Genomic DNA, 18879 nt, shown 5'->3' on the forward strand with positions numbered 1-18879 from the left:
GCCTGTAATCCAAGCTACTCAGGAGGCTGAGGCAGGAGAATTGCCTGAACCCAGGAGGCGGAGGTTGCGGTGAGCCGAGATCGCGCCATTGCTCTCCAGCCTGGGTAAGGAGCGAAACTCCGTCTCAAAAAAAAAAAATTAGCCGGGAATGATGGTACATGCCTGAAATCCAAGCTACTGGGGAGGCTGAAGCAGAAGAATCACTTAAACCCAGGAGGCAGAGGTTGCGGTGAGCTGAGATCATGCCATTGCACTCCAGCCTGGGCAAAAAGAGCAAAAACTCTGTCTCAAAAAAAAAAAAAAAACAAATTCTTATGTCCTCCCCCTTCCCCAGACCTACTGAATTAGAAGCACAGCAACCTGTTTGAAGAAGCCTCTTGTGCTGAGGTTTGAGACACTGCTGCAGAGTGAGGAAGGCTCCGCCTGGCCTGAGTTCTCCTGTCACCGTATGTGTAGATTCAGTGACTTCATGCCAAATGTCTAAAGCCACACCTGGACTTTAGGACACTGTGTCCCCCAGCATTTTTGTGTTAACAAAAGATATGGGAAGAAAGGACATAAACCCTCTTCCCTCAAAGCCAGCAGGGGCACTGGGGTGGTGCCTCCCACCCACCCGTGGCAGGCAGGGCCCAGCACCACTGCCTGCATATGTTGATGCCAGGCCCAAGACTTCCTTGCTAGAGGCCATGCCCTCACTGGGCTGCCTGGGTGGTGAGAACTGTGCACAGGTCCGAGATGTAGTGTGAAGCAGCACAGCCAGCAGAGTGCACAATTAAATAGCATGTTTAATCATCCCACAATGGACAGTAGTGCAGTAGAAATTTTAAGTGTCTCTTTAAAAAGTCACTCCCCCAAAGCTCCCATTTCCCAGTACCCAGATAACCATGGTGGAACAGGGCCAAGGCCAGAGGGACCCAGGAAGTCTTGGTTCCAAAGAGCTGAAAGTCTTTCCAAGTCAAAGTTGCCTTGTAAGCAGCCAGGAGCCCAATGAGTTGATGCACACGCACTCATTCTAACACACACACATGCAAGGGACACAGAGAGAAACACACAGATGGAGGGACAGAGAGGGGACCATGGTGGGGCCATCGCACACATGCGCTCTCATGCCACAGCATTCCAGTCTGTCTAGGGCTATCTCCTCTAGGGATAGGGAGTGGGGGCCTGAGCCCCGAAGCAGCAGGTACTGGTCACATGGAGAGGAGGGAGGCGGTCTGCCCAGGCTGGCAGCAAGAGAGGCCACTTGCCACCTCTGAAATAGTCAATCCTCCCCTAATCTCAGGCCAGATGGGAGAAGGGAGTGGGGCTCCAGTGCCAAAGGGAGCCAGATATCATTTCTATGCTACCTACCATCTCAGCATCTATGGTGAGGGGTGGGGTGCCACTTCCTCTTAGCCTGGGAGAGGGTGTATTTTGCCCTAGCAAAGGGAACAAACAATATGCCCACAGTCAGGCTCTCCGGAGCCAGGAGGCTGGTAGTGCTTGGTTTTGCACCCAGGTGTGTGGGCAGCACGGCAGGCCTTGCCCTGCAGCACTCTAGGCACAGTGACCCTGCCCACTGGGGAGCTGCAGAGGCTGGGAGCTGGCTGGGTCTGCCCTCGGGGGAGGAGAGGAGTTTGCAAAAAAATGAGGCCCTGAGGTGAGGATATCTCAGGGCCCACCAGACAGGTTTAAAGAGGAAACCTCTTCATTCACAGCTTCGTTCAGGGGTTGCTGGAGGACGTCTCTGGATTCAAGTCCCAGCAGTTCTGGTTGGGACTATCAGGGCCAAATGATCAGCGGATGCTGGGAAAGCAGCTGCCCACAGACTCGGGAGGTAGGAGGACCAGCCTGGCAGTGTGCTGGGCCCTGCCCTGAGGAGACAGACCAGGTGGCTACAGGATCTCCTCCCGCGGGCTCCGAGCCTTCAGTGGGGTCTGCCCGTTGGGTACAGAGCCATTCTGGCCATGTAGGAGTTTGCCCTTCTCTCGGTCTGGCCATGTAAAGATGGCGTCATCACTGTCCAGCTCTGACTCGGAGTGCATCAGGCTGCTACTGAGCACCAGGCCTTTCTGTTTGATGCCTGCAGGGAAAACAAGAAACCCCGTGTCAGGAGAACAGCCTCCAGGAGCCACCCCCACACCTTACCCCAGACTGAGGAGCCGAGGAACAGGGCAAGTCACAGGCTCCTCTCCAGGCTGGGAGGTGCAGATGGAAAGGAAGCTCCCCTAGTCCTCCTGGGCCAGACTGGCTGCAACAGTCCAGTAAGGGGCATCACAGAGTGCAGATGAGATGCTGGTTCTTGATCTCCAGTATCCATGAGCTTTGGTTTGGGCCACCCAATGATATTCTTTTTTCTCTACCTTTCAAATTTGGAATATTTTATCATCTCCCTCTATGGGTGGAGTGAGACGGTAGCAGGAAAGCACAAAGAACGCAGGCTCTGGAGAGTGAGCTCTTAGCTGCATCCTAGCTCAGCAGGGCCACTGAGCTGTGACACAGCCTGAGTGTGCAATTTCAGTCCATATAGACATTTTCTCCGTGGGCTCTTGCTTGGTCTGGCTTCACCGGGTGCTAGGGTGGCAGAGCAGGTGCATACTTGGAGAGGTCTCTCCTGCTGGGAGAGCCTGACTGAAGTGGGGACTCTCAGAGGCAGTCCCAAGTAGCCAACTTACCAGAACACATAAAACAAGAACCTTGACCGCAGGAAGCACCTGGAGTCAGAGAAGACACCTCCAATTCTGCAAGCCATGGGAGTCACCTTCACTACTTATCCCTATAGATGCAGAGAGGCCACAGACATGAAATGTGGTCTAATAAGAAGAGCTTTAGGGCAGATCCTGTCCAACAGCAAGATGGCTGCCCTCTGGCTGGTGCAAACACTCCAGAGAAAGCAAACAGCAGGCTGAGACAGCAGGACTAGAAGTGGGAGCTGCCAACAGGGGGCACCCCCTCAGCAGTGTTCTGGGTCCTGGTAATGTCCATACCCAGGAGCTAACTCCCCTACTTTCTAAAAGAGGTAACTAGTCAGGTGAGGTGTGTTTGACCCAGGCAGTACCACAATCTCATCATCCAATTTTCCCTTCTCCTGGGAGAAGGATCCAGATCTCTCTCACATACTGAAAGTGTCTTGAGAGGATTCCCAGCCATTCAGCCCTCCTGGCCACACCTGACTTAAGGCCGGGAGTGCCCTGATCTCTCCAGGCTGAGCGTATCCAGACTCTGATGCATCTGTCACTCAGGATCACGTATGCCTAAGGACCCTGCCCATGTGCAGCTGTGCCTGTGCCACGCGCTCTGGGACTCAGGTAGGGAGCTTCCTCACCACATCAGTGTCAGGGTTACAGTTCTGGGTCATGACTGCACAGCCACCTCTCCTACTGAGTCTCTGGACAGTGGAGCAGCAGGGCCACAGAAGAATACTCACAGCCAGGGCTTCTCCAGTGTGGTGGGGACAGTGGAAAGGTCCCAGGTCTTCCAAAGGCCCTGCTTCGCCCCCTTGAAATACCCACCCATTCACAGCTGCCACCTTCCCAAAGCCCCTCTGGCTGTAGCAGTGAGGACAGGAGCCTAGGTTCGACCTGATATACTTCAAGAGAAAGTTTTAGGAAAAAAAAATCAATAGAATAGCAAAATAAAACAAAACCATAGCTGCTGAATGTAAAGGGAGCCTCCCTGATGGGGCAGCCCCACACTCACCTGGGTGGGACTGCTCTCCTTCCTCAGTTACTGCTCATCCTCAGTCTAAACTGGCTCCTGGCCAACTGTCCGTCCAGGCTCCCGTGCATACACATCCTCTTCCCCACCACAGACCCACTCAATCTACCCTTCTTCTAACTAAACTTCTTCAGTTCCATACCTGACACAATATGGTTTGAATCCCATTCTCCTCGTCCTCCTAGTGACTCTGCTCTGGGCTGGACCTGCTAACCCACTGAGCCCAGAATAAGAACCAGTGCTTCCAGTCTGCTCAGACCCACACCGGACCTGAGCGGGCTCTCCCTGCTCCCTTCAAGTAGACACCACCCGCAGGAAGACAGCCCTGCTGCCCTCACCTGGCTGCAAATTGTTGGTTTTGGTCACCTAGATGCCACTGGAACACCCTGTGGCTCTCCCCTCTCCCTAAGATGTCCACTGTGCTGAGCTCAGGCTCCCATCCAATTTCACCTTTGCAGTGCCGCACTTCTCGGGGCCATCACCCTTTGTTTCTCCCCTCCTGCTTCAGAAGAGGCATCTTAACTCTATGGCTTCCTCTCCTCTCTCCCCATCTCCCTCCTCTCTCCCCATCTCTCTCCTTTCTCCTCAGTCAGGAAGCACCTCTTCAACACCCCCCCCACCTTCTACATCAGCACCCACAGATCTGCTCATGAACCCCTCCCCGAGGAAGAGGAGGCCCTTGCCCTCTGCCTGCCTGCTTCTCCAGCTTTCACTGCTCAGCTTCTAAAAGGATTTTTAAATATTCAGGGCCTTCATCTCCTCACTTCACTTCCTAAATCGCCTGCACTTCCACTTCCGCTGTCACTCCCCATTCTACTGCAGCTCTCTAATGGACCAGGAACTTCTCTGCTGTTATCATCAATTCTGATTCTTTGGCCTCTGTAGCAGCAATACCAATGGCCACGCCCTAATGAATCCCCTCCTCCCTCCTGAATGGTCCTTCTTGGGCTCCTCCATCCTAGGCCTCTTCTTTTGTCCCTCAACATTACCCCATAAGGGATGTGACCCTTTGTGGTGCTGATCCTCACCAGCAGGCGTAGAAATAGATTCCTATTTCTGCAGTCCCAGGTCTGACTCTTCTGCTGAGTTCCATTTAATTCATCTTCTCTTACCCAGTCACTGCACCAGAGGTCCTGATTCTGTCCACAGCACTATGGTTCTCCACGTCTCTGGCTGGAAGTCAGAGCTGATCTTGCCAGGCCTAGCTATCACCCACTGACACCACGCTGTGTGAACCACCATCAGCTCCTCCTTGGTCCAAAAATCCCCTTGCTGGTCTCCCCGCTTGTAGCCGCTCCCCTTCAATTATTATATGCTGTCACCAAACTGATTTTCCTAAACCAGCATGTTCAAGACGTTGCTTCCCAGCATCACCAGGATAAATATCTGCAGGCTGATATTCAAACTTTCACAGTTTAGGCCTTGTCAATTTTTCATTCTCATTTCCTTAACTCCACTCATAACTGTCTTGAACCAAACACCTGATCCTCTCCAACGTTTCTTCTCCAGTCTCTCCATTTCAGGGAATACACCACCACCCAGTCCACAGAGCTCAGCGCTGATGCTGTGAACCCTCCTTCCTTTCTCCCTTCTCTCACACCTCACCTGGCCAACAGACCACTAACTTCATCAAGTCTTTCTCAAACATCGATCTAGAATCTCTCTGCCTCTCAACCCTGAGGACTTTCTATCTAACTTCCTTTCAGCTAGCCTTTCCCCCTCCAACCCCGACACCTGTCAGCCACAGTCATCTTTTTTTTTTTTTGAGACAGAGTCTCGCTCTATCACACAGGCTGGAGTGATCTTGGCTCACTGAAACCTCTGCTCCCTGGGTTCTAGCGATTCTTCTGCCTCAGCCTCCCAAGTAGCTGGGATTGCAGGTGCCCACCACCACACCCAGCTACACAGTTGTCTTTCTAAAATGTAAACGAAGACCAGGTGCCATGGCTCATGCCTATAAGCCCAGTACTTGAGAGGCCAAGGCAGGTGGGTCACTTAAGCCCAGGAGTACCAGCCTAGGGAACACAGCAAAACCCCATCTCTGCCAAAAATACAAAAAAAAAAAAAAAAAAAAAAAAATTGCTGGGGATGGTGGCACATGCCTGTGGTCCTGGCTACTTGGGAAGCTGAGGTGGAAGGATCACCTGAGCCTGGGAGGTCAAGACTGCAGTGAGCCTTGATCACACCACTGCACTCCTGCCTGGTTGGCAAGAGTGAGACCCTGTCTCAAATAATAATTGTAATAATAATAAAAATAATAAAAAATGTAGACCAAATCCCACCATTCACTCCCTTAAAAAGCTATCAGTGGATCCCCATTATGCTCAAGAGGAGCCCTCAGCAGGGCCCGTGCTCATCCATTGAGCCTTACTCCGTGGGCAGGTGAACCTGTCCAGCATGTCACCTTCTTCCACCTCCTCAAATGCTCTCTGCTTCTTCCAGCAGCTGGGCCTGTACCAGTTTTGTTCCTTTGCCTGGAATGCTATTTCCTGCAGCTTTATCTAGCTAGCTCCTACTCATCCAGGTCTCAGCTTAAGTGTTTTTCTTCATAAAGGCCTTTTACGAGCATATTTTATACATTTGTGAGTTTGCTTAATGTCTGTCTGACATCAGCTACATAAGAGTGGAGTCTGTCCGTCTGATTCACCACAGTAGAGCAGTGTCTGGCCCAGGGCCTGGCACACAGTGGTCCCACTCCACATCCACAGATGAATGAGACATAGCCCCTGCCCTCAGGGATTTCACTGATGAGTAAGGAGACAGGCAAACATAACTCATCATGAGACAGTGAGAGAAATGCTGACCCAGGCATGTAGAAGAAAGGTGACCACAACCTGGGGAGGTTAAAGGAGAGATAAGAAAGAGTTTTCTAGGGCTGGGTATGGTGGTGCGCACCTGTAGTCCTAGCTGCTTTGGGAGGCTGAAGCAGGAGGACCACTTGAGCCCAGGAGTTGGAGGCTACAGTGAGCTATGACTATACCACTGCACTCCAGCCTGGTGGTAGAGCAAGACCTTGTCTCCAAATTTAAAAAAAAAGAAAGCGATTACTGGATTAACCAGCAGAACTTGTTCAGAAAAGAGGGAGATCAGCAAAGAGAAAGATTCTAGAAAACCAAACTGATGTAAGCTCACAAAGGCCATATCTACCAGACCAAAAATTCTAGCTTTTTGTGCTAGAAATAGTAAGTCATTGAAGAATGTCAGGGGGTGAAAAAGCATGATCCAAGTAACATGATAAAAGCCTTGGCTGCTGTGTGAGGGGCGGGTTTTGCACACTTCACCTCCAGGCCCTCATTCTCAACATTCCTGGGTGAAAGGCTCTGCCTGCCCTCACTACTCTGGCTTCCTGGGCCCATTTCAGGTCCCACCACCTCCAATCTTCACCTTGACAGTGTTGGTGAATCAAGCTGCCTGGTGCAGAGTCCAGACTGCTGTGAGACTGTTCTCTTCTGCTACTGTGTGTCTTTTCTCCCTCACTAGACTGAGGGCATAGCCTGTGTCTGATGACTCTCTAAACCCTGACAGCCTCTCCCTAACACAAAGCTTTAAGTATGAAAGGTGTTTAAGAAATGCTTTATATAAAAATAGTTCTATTTGCAGAGTGCTTAGAAATCACTTTACAGAGTCCAGCTCTCATAAACTGACGATACCTGTCCCATGGCATCCATGATGAATGAAATCCTCACCAGCTGACCCAGCCCAGCCGAGGAAAGAAGGCCCACTACCTGCCCTAATCTCCCAGTGCCATCAGTCAAAGTCATCTTAGTGTTTCTGCAGGGAAACTGCCCTCCTATCTGCCCTAAGACACTGACAGAGGCTGTGGATTTGCCAAATAATAAGGATAGAAAGACAGGAGAACAAGACTGGCTGAAAGGAGGTCAGCTGGCAGCCACGGGCCTGGGTCTCATCTCTGCCCATAAAGCAGTAAGAGACAAGTTCAAGGTCCCTGACCCTGACTACCAGGGGCAGTTAGAAAAGCAGAAGCCCAGGTGGGAAACATGAGGAGAATGCATAGGCAAAGGAAAACAAAAGGCCCAGCCCCTCTGCCAAGTGGAAGGAGCACTGCAAAGTGGGTTCTAGAGGCATTTTGTCCAGTGCAGCTCAGGGCAAATCTGATCCTCAGTCTTCATCAGGCAAGGGAACAAAATGCTTCGCAAGCACAGTGAGCTGTTAGTGACACACTCAGGAGGGGCTAGTGACAGCGGTCTTGCACAGAGAGAGTGTACAGACCCAGAGGCTCCTGTGCCCTGGGTCCCTACCTGCTCGGGAGGTTGGCTTCAGTTCCAGGCTTTCTTGATCTGTGGCATCCAGGATCTTGTACTTGCTTTTCCTCTTGGGTTTTCCTTTTTGCCTAAAAAACACAACCCCCACCCTGCTCAGGAAAGAAGGCCTCTGGGAGGATGAGAGCCAGATGTGCATGCAGAACCCTGTCTTGGTGGGGCGCCTACTGGGAGGGGTGTCCTCTCCTCACTTCTCAGCCAGGAAAAGTGGCAACTGTGATTCGTTCCTCATCAATTCTGGAGAAGGGGAAGGGAGCTATGACCACCTTTCCATGAACTCACACCACTTCAGAGGGGCAATGAAGGATAGATTGGTTAAAAATGCAAAGAAAACAAATCCTCTGCTTGAAGGGTGTGGGAAGAGAGACTAACAACACTAACAAAGTTGGTAATGGTGGTTGTCTTAGGCTGGTGGGAATTTTTAAAAATTCCTTTAGTTCTAAGTTTTTGTTTTTGTTTTTGAGACGGAGTTTTTTGCTCTTGTCACCCAGGCTGGAGTGCAGTGGCACCATATCGGCTCACGGCAACTTCCACCTCCCAGGTTCAAGTGATTCTCTTGCCTCAGCCTCCTCAGTAGCTAGAATTACAGGTGTGCGCCAACATGCCCAGCTAAATTTTGTATTTCTAGTAGAGACGGGGTTTCACCATGTCAGCCAGGCTTGTCTCAAACTCCTGACTTCAAGATCCACCTGCCTCGGCCTCCCAAAGTGCTGGTATTACAGGCGTGAGCCACCACGCCCGGCCTAGTTCTAAGTTTTATATGAGGTTACACTGCAGGTTGAATCTCAGCTCTGTCACTATTAACTGGTCCTCAGACAGTGATGTGCCTTTCCAGCCTAAGGTTTTTATCTGTAAAATGGGAAAAGGTTATTTGTATTAAAAATGGTATTACCTATAAAAATATTATGGCACACAGTATATACAGAAATAATACTTATTAATAAGGAAAACATAAAATAAATGTAACCATTCCTGTTGAGAAGACTCAACAGGAAGACTCAAATGAAAAAACACAGGACGCTTGAGCCTGGCTAGCCTAAGAGTATACCTGTGTGGAAACATGCACACCTGCGAATCCCAACTAGAAAGGAAGGCAGAATTAAAAACTCGTGGGCTATGCTGGTGAGGCTAAGGTAAAGTGTATTAAAGAATACACACTTTACAGATGTGATCCAGGTCCATACCCCTGGCCCTCACACTCACCTCCCCACCTTGCCCCACTCCCGCCCAGCCATGTTTTCCAGGTTCCCAGATCTATGCAGTGGCTGCCACTCACTGAAGGAGTGTGCTTCTGCCCTCAGGATAGCCTAAGGGTGAGGAAAGTGCCTGTGCATGCCTTAGGTGGGTCAGACCTCACTAATGCTGACTGCGGACCCAGCCCAGTCCTTCCACAAGGAGGGTGCCAAATACCTCTCTGAGGAACCAATGTATGACAAGAAGCCCAAAAGAATTTCAAAGGAGAATCCATCTTACCTCTTACAACAACAGATCACAGTCCAAGACAGGATTCCCAAGGCAACAACAATGACAAAGGTGGCAATGATAACATATAACACGCTCCACTCTGCCAAGAAAATCAAAACGGTGAGGGCTGTGGAGGGAGAGGCTGGAAGGGAGGTCTGGGCTGCTTTCAGCTTGGGCAGGTACGGCCTCACTCTGGAGACAAGCATGCCCCAGGGCTCCCCAGGAAGGTGAGACCTTAGAATTAAGGGCGGCTGAGGCTTTAAACCTTTTAAAATGTCCCTGCTTTCCAGTCCCTGCTCCAGGCAAGCCCTGAGACCCTGCAGCAGTGGTACAGGCTGAAAAGAGCTTTAGGAGGGAAACGAGGGCTTCCTTTAGGCTACAGCACGGAGGCACTCCAAAAGACAGGAGGCTTTTCAGCTGGTGGGATTTAGGCTGTAACTGGCAGTTGATCTGAGTTAAGCCTGGTTCTTCTTACACGACTGCTTCAGAGCTTTCCTCTAACCTTGAGCAAGTGTGGAGGAAGGAAGTAAAAGTCCTCTGCAAACAGAAAATACACAAAGTTCTTCTCCTTGCCTGCTCATCTGCTTCAGAAACACCAACACCCACCCACTCAGCGCAGAACCACATTCAGCGCCAAACAGGCTGGCACTGTGCCACATAGAAAACTCACCACAGTTACTGTCTCCATCCCTCAGCTGCACCTTGATGAAATTCTCCATCCAAAAAGGGTCACAGATACAGCGTTTGGTAAACGAGTCACAGTGGCCATGGTCAGAACAGTTCAGCTGACATGCTGAGAGTGGCAGCAAAGGAAAGAACATCAACAAGAGTCAGCCAGGGGGTGACAAGCAGCACCCAGGGCCCATGAGGGCACCAAAGCACCCCAGATTAATGTTATGTGGTGAAATACCCTGGAGACCCACCTTGGGCACAGCACCTGCCTTTCTCATCTCAACTGGACAAAACTGGAGCAGTCAGGAGGGCCACTAGAAAGACACTTCCAGTCTGTCTTCACTGTTGTTTGTCTACATCAGCAATTCTTAATCTTTTATGTCCCACACATCCCCTTCTAAGAATTGCAAAAATAGAATATATATAGTACTTCAAAGGAAAGCAATTATATTAAACATGTTTTTGAAATATTAAAGAAGACAGGCTGGGCACAGTGGCTCATGCCTGTAATCCCAACACTTTGGGAGGCCAAGGCAGGTGGATCACTTGAGGTCAGGAGTTCGAGACCAGCCTGGGCAATATAATGAAACCCTGTCCCTATTAAAAATACAAAAATTAGCTGGGCATGGTGTCGCATGCCTGTAATCCCAGCTCTTTGGAAGACTGAGGCAGGAGAATCACTTGAACCCGGGAGGCGGAGGTTGCAGTGAGCTGAGATTATGCCATTGCACTCCAGCCTGGGCGACAAAGTAAGACTCTGTCTCAAAAAGAAAAAGAAGACCCATTTTTGAAATAACATTGTGTCTTCATTAAAACATTAAATAGGCCAAGCGTGGTGGCGCCACAGCTGTAACCCCAGCACTTTGGGAGGCCAAGGCAGGTGGATCATCTGAGGTTGGGAGTTCAAGACCAGCCTGGCCAACATGGCAAAACTCCATCTCTACTAAAAATACAAAAATTAGCCAGGCGTAGTGGCTCATCATGCCTGTAATCTCAGCTACTTGGGAGACTGAGGCAGGAGAATCGCTTGAAGCCAGGAGGCAGAAGTTGCAGTGAGCTGAGATCGTGCCACCGTACTCCAGCCTGGAGGACAGAGTGAGACAGTCTCAAAAACAAAACAAAACAAGAGCTAGAAGAGGGTTTAACAATTATCATAATTTTGAAGTAGTGATAAGTAAAAATGACATCACGTAATATGATAGGAAATTCGCTATTTCTATTGCCTCAAAGCCACAGGTTCTGTTGATATAGACAAACTACTGTAGTTTGTTGCCTATATTGATCATTGAAGGAAATAGTGGGTTACAGTCAAAGGTTAGTGAAAATAAAGATGTAATTTTTCCCCACTCAAACTCACAGCCTTCTGAACATGATCTCAGAGGCCCATGGGCCCCAGGTTAAGAACCCCCAGTGGTGAATCAGGACTTTCTTAATGGTAGTGCAGGAAAATGATTATCTCCATCTTCCCAGAGAAAAGGAGATGAAGGCCAAGGACAGAAAGGACCAATTGGTGAGCTGCAGGCACTGGTTAGGCTCTTGCTCCCAACTTCCCAAAATTACTTACTGACAGTGTTGATTTCCAGGGCTCTGAATATCAAAAAGTCTGCCTTTTGCTTCCGCAGCTCACTCTTGAGCATCGCTGCCACCTCATGGCCTTTGAAGATCTGGTGGGGAGGCTCGTTTTGAACAAAAAATACCATTTTGGTGCTGCAGAGACATGCAACAGTACAAATGAGCTGAAGAGACCCACACCTGCAACAGCAGCTACCATTTACTAAGTACTTTCTGTTTGCGACAGACACTGTGCTAAGTATTACATGCATTCTGTTACCACAAGCCAGTGAGAAAGGCATTATCAGGGTCATCTCCATTTTACAGAGGACAACACTGGGACTTTGTAAGAAGGGTTAAGTAACTTGCCCAAAGTCACACAGTCGATTATGGCAGAGCCAGATCCCAACCCTGTTATGTCTGACTACAAAGCCTGTTCTTTTTTAAATGCCTTAAGCTGCCCTCAGCTAATAAAAGAACCCAATCCTCCAGCAAGAAGAGCTATACCCTCCATCTAACTGGAAGATGAGAAAAATGGGGATTTGGTATGGCTACATCCCTATTGTCTGCCTTTTTATAGCTAAGACTGCTGGGTTTGTAACTGGGTTCCTTGAAAGACAAACCACAATACTTTGTAAATGTAACTGGTTGGACAGCATCAAAAATTATCCATAGGTCAAAACAATTATGATGACAACCAAAAGAAAGACATTCTACTGTAGTATGGCTGCTATGAAATTATATTACTCCATGCCCAGAATCTGTTCGCTGACTGCCAATTTCTGTCAGACAGACCACATCTGAACTCACAACTGGGTAGCACAAAGTTCGTTCTATGTCTTGGCCTTAGTTTTTAGTAGCCTGCCTCTTGAGCTCCATGTTAGTTTTATAATTAGAAATTTCTAGATCACTGGGTCACATTGGTTTACAGGTGTGACCAAGATACTGATTCCCTCAGCATGCTGTGTGTCTGGGTGGGACCTGAGCACCCTAGAGGCCCTGGACCAGTTGCTTCCAGTACAAGCAGCCTTCTCTGTTTATCCCAAGATGCCCTATAAGTGGTATTATTTTCTAGGCATGCATGACATAAAGTCTGAGAAGCACTGCCATAGACTTTCTAAAAGCTTGCTGCATGGTAGGATTTACAATGGGGCATTATGAATTCCAGAAACAAAACAAAACAAAAAACCTTTGCCATAAAGGATGTGTGGTTCATTTCCCATTATCTCTCCCAGTTACCTAATCCATGCTTACAGTTTCAATTTTGGTCTATATATCAACAACCCTCAAATCTTTATCTCCTTTCCCCACATCTCTCCTGAGTGACCAGTCTATATCTGCAAATACTTGTGTGAATATCTACCCCAGAGCTTCAAAAGATGCCTCAAATCCAACAAGTCTCAAAATCAGCTCATAATAACCATTAATCGAACACTATGTGTGAGGGACTATACAAACGTTAACATTTAATCTCATAACAATCCTAAAAATAGGTACTAGTATTTTCACAGATGTTAAAACAGGTTCAGAGAGGTGAAGTAGCTTTCCCACTGTCATAGAGCTAACACTAGTGGGTCATGGCTCAGAAGCTGGGTCTAGAGTAAGTGCCATGTTCTTTCCCACTGTAAAGTACGATTTTTTTCCAATAACATGTTCTTCCCAAATTCCTTAACTAAGACAGTCCAGTCTAAGCTAGAAGCTCAGAGAAACCCAGAAGCTTCTCTCTTGCTCATGTCCTATATGCAGTGCTGGTGAATCTGAGCAACTCTGTTTACAGTGCTCTTACCAGCATTCTTGGTAATGTCTTTCCATTGCTTGCTGGCCAGTTCCTGCCAATTTGGATCAATCAAGCAGCCATTTGCCTTGTTCCTACTCCCAGGACGCTGAGTATACTTATCCCTAATTGTGCTGTCTCTGACTTAGTGAGCCCTGACTGTATATTAAATTCACCTGGGAGGTTTTCCATTCTAGGTACCAAGGCCCCACTCCAGACCACTGAACTATAATCTCTGGGGCTAAGGCTTGGGCAGTGTTATGTTCAGACAACCTCCACAGGATTCTGTTAAATGGCTAGAGTTAGGAGCCACTGCTCTCAACTCATGTCTCCAACCCTGGCTGGTCCCCCAGATCTGTCTCCATTTATTACCCATCCCCTGTCTCCACCATCTCCTTTTCCTCTCAGTCTATACAGATGCTCACAAATTTCCTATTTTAAAAAGATGTTTTTGTTCCACAAGGACCACATGAAAATAAATAAATAAAAGATATTCTTTCAATCGTATCTCCCATATTATTTTCAGCACCAACTCCCTCAAAAAAGTGTTATACTGACCATCTCGGTATCCTCAAACCAAGAAATCTGTCATCTGTGCCCAACATCTAAGTAAAATGCTCTCACTATCGTGCTGATCTACAAATCACAAACCCATAGGCCTATTTTGTGTTCTCACCACACTTCCATCCCAGTAGCATCTGAATCCTTTAGAAGCACCTCTTTTGTCAGACCACCCCTTAATTTCCAGCAGACCACTCTCATTTGGTTTTCCTCCCACCTGATTGCTATTTCTTAGTTTCCTTTGCTACCTCTTTGTTTTCTGCCTCCTTCTTAATTAATGATGCCCTTCAGAGTTGTGTCCTCACCCATCCTGACTCTCTCCCACTGAGACTCACCCATTCTCATGGCTTTGGCTCCTGCCTGTATGCCAGTAACTCCTATCTTGGCCTCTTCCTTCCACAAGTTCCAGCCCACTTGTGGCTATCTGATGGAACATCTCCTGATGCAGCCCGTAAGACACCCCAAATTCAATCATCCAAACTGGTTCCATCTGCCTTCCCAATCTCAGTTAATGACCTGAACCATCTATCTAGGCATCCAAACCAAAAGCCTCACATTTAATATCTCACTCACCTTCATTCCTAAAGGGCCAAGTCCTGTTGAATTACCACTGAATTTCTTTTAATTCCTTCTCCTCTTGTTCCACTACCTTAATTCAGGTTTTATTACCTTTTTACTAGACTAGTCCAGAAGCTTCCTGGCTGGTCTCCCAGCCTTTGGTCTCTCCCTATTTTAGTCCAGCTTCCACACTACTGATCTCTCTTTTAAAAAAAAAAAAAATCAAATTATGGAATTTCCTTCCTTTTAAAAACAAAGCAAAAACTTCACACACATAAAACAAACCAACTTGAATCTGCCTACCCAAACTATTAAAACTAAAATCCTTAGCTTGCATATAACTGTTCTGTCTCTACTGCCAGCCTTGTGTTCTACCACATCCTGGGGCCACTGAGCTTTGAAACAAGTGACTTCTTCTGGAAGAAACCGTGCACTTTCATACTATAGGGCCATTGCTCATTGCTGTTCCCGTGTTCTGAATTTCCTCCCAGTCCTTCCATGCGTGGTTTCATTTTTCCTTTTTTTTCTTAAGACAGTCTCACTCTGTCTTTCACGCTGGAGTGCAGTGGTGTGACGATAGCTCACTGAAGCCTCAAACTCCTGGGCTCAAGTGATTTCCCTGCCTCAGCCTCCCAAATCGCTGGGACTACAGGTGCATTGCACTGCACTGGGCTAATTTTTAAATTTTCTGTAGAAGTGGGGTCTTGTTATGTTGCCCAGGTTGAAGTTTTCTTTATTCTAGAAAAATCTTCAGATTACCCCTGCCCCAATCTCCTAGAAGAATTCATTCCCTTGCCATGGTGTTCTACAATGTAGCTTGTTGTATCAAATCCACCCTGTACTAATGTTCCATGTTTACTTATCTCCCCTAGTCTGTGGTTGTCAAAATAGTGGACCTCCTATACCCTGGAGCCCTGCTGCAGTGTCTAGTACAGCGCATGTCACCTGCACTAGAAGAGGGAGGTCTACTGAAGAAAAGACATCATGAGTGTTTCTGGTCAGGAAGCCCACCCTTCTCTATGTAGTAGCCACACTACTTCTCAGCTCATTCAAGAAGCCCTGGGGCCCCTGGTCTCTCTCCTTTGTGCCCCCCATTCATTGCCCAGCTACCTCTGCTCCGTGTACGGCTGAATCTTTTGCACAATGATGTCGGAATCCAGCACCCCCAGGAGGACCCCAATCTGGCGGATGAACATCCCCTTCAGCCTCTCAGTTAGCTGACTGACGTTGATATCCAAGATGATCTCCACCAGGTTGTTTTTCCTGGGATCTGGAAAGCATGTGGATCAGTCATGGCTTTAGAAGTAGGAGAGTAAACATAGACCTGCCACTGTGCATTTGCTTTGGCACAGGAGAGAAAGGAGTGAGAGCATTCAATAAATGTCCTTCAAATGGAAAGAGATAGTAAATTCCTGACTGGGAAATCTGGGGCTGGCTTAGAAAGCTTCTAAAGTACTCCTGGTCTCTATACCAACCTGAGAATTCCAACAAATGTGCTGGGGATAAGGCTGAAGCACTGAGGCAATGAGGGTGGGGCGTAATGAAGGGAGTGGGGAAGAGAGAAACACTTAAACATTTGTTTTAAAAGCCTCTGTGCAACTGGCAGTGCTGAGCAATCCAGGCCAAGTTGGGGGTATCAAGCAATCTTTCCTGACTCACATCTGATTTTCAGTGCCTCGATGTTATTTTGTGCATAACAATGGGAGGAAAAGTGTCCATCTCAACAATCTTCTCAATAGTGGGAATACATTGTCGCTCCAGGTTTAAATACGGTTAACAAAAGAAAATCCAGTCAGCCAAGAAACAATGATTTCCTTAGAGCCACATCACAGCTGCATTATCTTTGCATAACTCTAAAATTGTGAGGCTATCGTGTCTTACTTTTGAATATGTCCTAAAGATGTTCTACATTTGGAATTTCAAACTGATTGTTTGGAATGCCTTATTTACATACTTGAATGCACCACTTGCCTGTTCTGATGTACAATTTGCATAATTAGTAGACTATCTGTGATCTGACTTTAAACACCAAAGAGATTTTACAGTGTCTCAGCTACTGTCCTTCCTAGAGGCAGGACAAGGACTGGAAGACCTCCCAAAATCCCTTACTGTCTAAAACATCCATATATGAGCTTGGCTTAGATAATTAAAGAAAAGGTTTAAAGTTAATACCATTTCATTCAGAAGCTCAGGAATTTATAAAGCTCTGTCCCACCTCTACTCTCAGTGCCTCCCTATCACCAAATTAATCTCAAAGCAAAACAAAAACATGGTTCTATTTAAGAAGAAAATTTTTATTTCTGCAAAGCTGAAAAATGTAAAGGGCACTATTACTTTACCTTCCCTGAATTGTCAGATAAGGCCTGAAGCTTAACTTATAAAAATAAATTGTTTTCTGCATCTGGATGCTGATGAGACATCATGACTCAAGCTATTCCCGTGCTCAGATTCCTAAGCACCCTAAGCCCTCTCTCATCAGTCACGAGGAGAGGAGAAAGTGCTGGACTAGGAGCACAAAGGCTTGGCTCTGACACAACTGCTGTGTGACACTGAGCAAGTCCTGCCCTCTCTGAGTTTGTTTCTCCATCTGAGATGAATAGCAGGAGGTCTGTATTTCTGCATGGGTAGGAGGTATTGTAGGAACAGACAGCCTCTATGGATTTTTCAGCTTGGGGTTTCTAGATTTTTTTTTAAAGCTGGACATGCCATCTGGCTCTGACCATACTAGGGGAAGGGGTCTCAGGATAGCGGCCTTGATTGGCTGATCCAAGAATTCTACTCAGCTTCAACACCAAATGAACTCACCAGGTTTCACCTCCACAGTGGTCCGGTCTGTGTCACTCTCACCCTTTGCATCGGTCACTTTCAGGTGAAACGTGTAGGTTCCCTCAACCAGGTTCGAAAGAAAAAGGACAGGGTGATGGTCAGAGTGATTTAACACCTCCTACAGGGTTGAACAACATGGCTATATTACAGAACAAAATCCCATTTCTTTCCTAGAGTCAGTTGCTGCTTCCACCATAACTAAGCCCTTCAGGGCTGAACTGTTTCAACCTTGGGCAATTCCTGATCTGGAAGAGCACTGCAGCCTACAATTGCTAAGATCAGGGGAGAGAAACCCATTCTGTGCTATACTAGCTTACAGAATGGCCCTAAGCAAATCACTTAACCTCCCTGGATTTCAGAGAACAATCCGTGTTTGATATAAGGGGCCACTTGATTAAAACAGATACTGGAATGTGTGGCTCCTCCTCCTCCCATTCCTGTGTGGCTCTCCAGCTCTGAGCACACTTACCCCTGCTGCTGGGCTCCCCTCATCTCGAGTCCAGAGGTAGCTGATTATTCCCTTGTCATCTGAGGACTTAGAGCCGTCCAGCTCTGCTGTGCTCATGGGTAAGGTAACCACCACATTTCCAGTTATCTTGGCTATAGGTGGCTTGTTTATTTCTAATCAAAGAGAAATCATTGAAATAATGTGATATTCTGGAAAATAAATGTTTCTTCATGATGCTTATGGGGAAATTAAACATCAAGAGTACCTTAACTGGAGAACTGTGACTGTCCCTGCCACCAACCAACAGTGTAGATGAAAGCTACTAGCGCTGCAGTCCTGAGGTTCCAGGCCTACCCAGAGAAACATTCTCCTGACACTGTACAACGAGGGGACTCGTGTGCTTTCCTTCTGTATTCTCCAAGCAGCCTTCCCAGATAGAATCCATTTCTCTGCTTTGGAGGTATGTGATGATCAGAAATAATAGCCCAAACTGCAAGCCAACTGTAAACCTTGGAGTTTTAGTATTCACCTAGCTGATATTGCAAATTCTCCTTCAAAATATCTTAAAATGTCATTCTCTGAATATCTTTTTGGACTCCTTCATTGGAACTTTACAAGAGAAAACAAAGAGCTACCTCTCTTCGTCGGAGCCCCACATGAAGCTTTGTTTACTCAGATATCTATGCAGTATTTATGCAGCTCGATATCCTGTGTCTGGAGGTCTGCATATCTGATGGTTTTTCCTGCTATCAACTTAGGACCCTCTCCCACAGCCCTCACTGGTCACCATGCCTGTAAACTAGAGTGAGACCTCCAGCTGGCCTCAGCTCGAAGGCTCAGGGTAAGCATAGTCGGCTGCAGTGCAGCGGTCATTCTCAGGCCTGACAGCAGGTGTCACTGTAGCTAGCAGGAGTCGCTCAGGTCTCAGCAATGCAGGGGCAAAATAAAAATGCAAACAGAACCCTTAATTCTTTCCCTGTTCAACTGAGAAAGAAAGTAGAAAGTAAGGAGAGAGGGAGAGAGAGGGGAAAAGGGAAGGGAGGAAAAAG

General features: G+C 47.6%; 1 protein-coding gene across 19 annotated transcripts in view; it reads right to left on the reverse strand.

The window, feature by feature from the left end:
* Positions 1–765: 765 nt before the first annotated feature.
* KIAA0319L (KIAA0319 like) overlaps positions 766–18879 on the reverse strand; it is a 131271-nt gene continuing 113157 nt past the window's right edge. For 18 of the 19 annotated variants that reach the window (XM_078331204.1, XM_078331193.1, XM_078331197.1 and 15 more), the window contains 8 exons: positions 17852–18003; positions 17362–17500; positions 15667–15826; positions 11677–11819; positions 10111–10233; positions 9450–9540; positions 7956–8047; positions 766–2062 (listed from right to left, as the gene is read on the reverse strand). In XM_078331204.1, coding sequence (XP_078187330.1) covers positions 1875–2062; positions 7956–8047; positions 9450–9540; positions 10111–10233; positions 11677–11819; positions 15667–15826; positions 17362–17500; positions 17852–18003 — 1088 coding nt within the window. In that variant the 3' untranslated portion in view covers positions 766–1874. Of the gene's footprint in view, positions 2063–7955; positions 8048–9449; positions 9541–10110; positions 10234–10368; positions 10510–11676; positions 11820–15666; positions 15827–17361; positions 17501–17851; positions 18004–18879 lie in introns of those variants that run through there. The other variant, XM_054259129.2, reaches the window with a different exon arrangement.

This window comes from Callithrix jacchus, chromosome 7 (genome assembly GCF_049354715.1).
Source record: "Callithrix jacchus isolate 240 chromosome 7, calJac240_pri, whole genome shotgun sequence".
NCBI classification, from domain to species: Eukaryota; Metazoa; Chordata; class Mammalia; order Primates; family Cebidae; genus Callithrix; species Callithrix jacchus.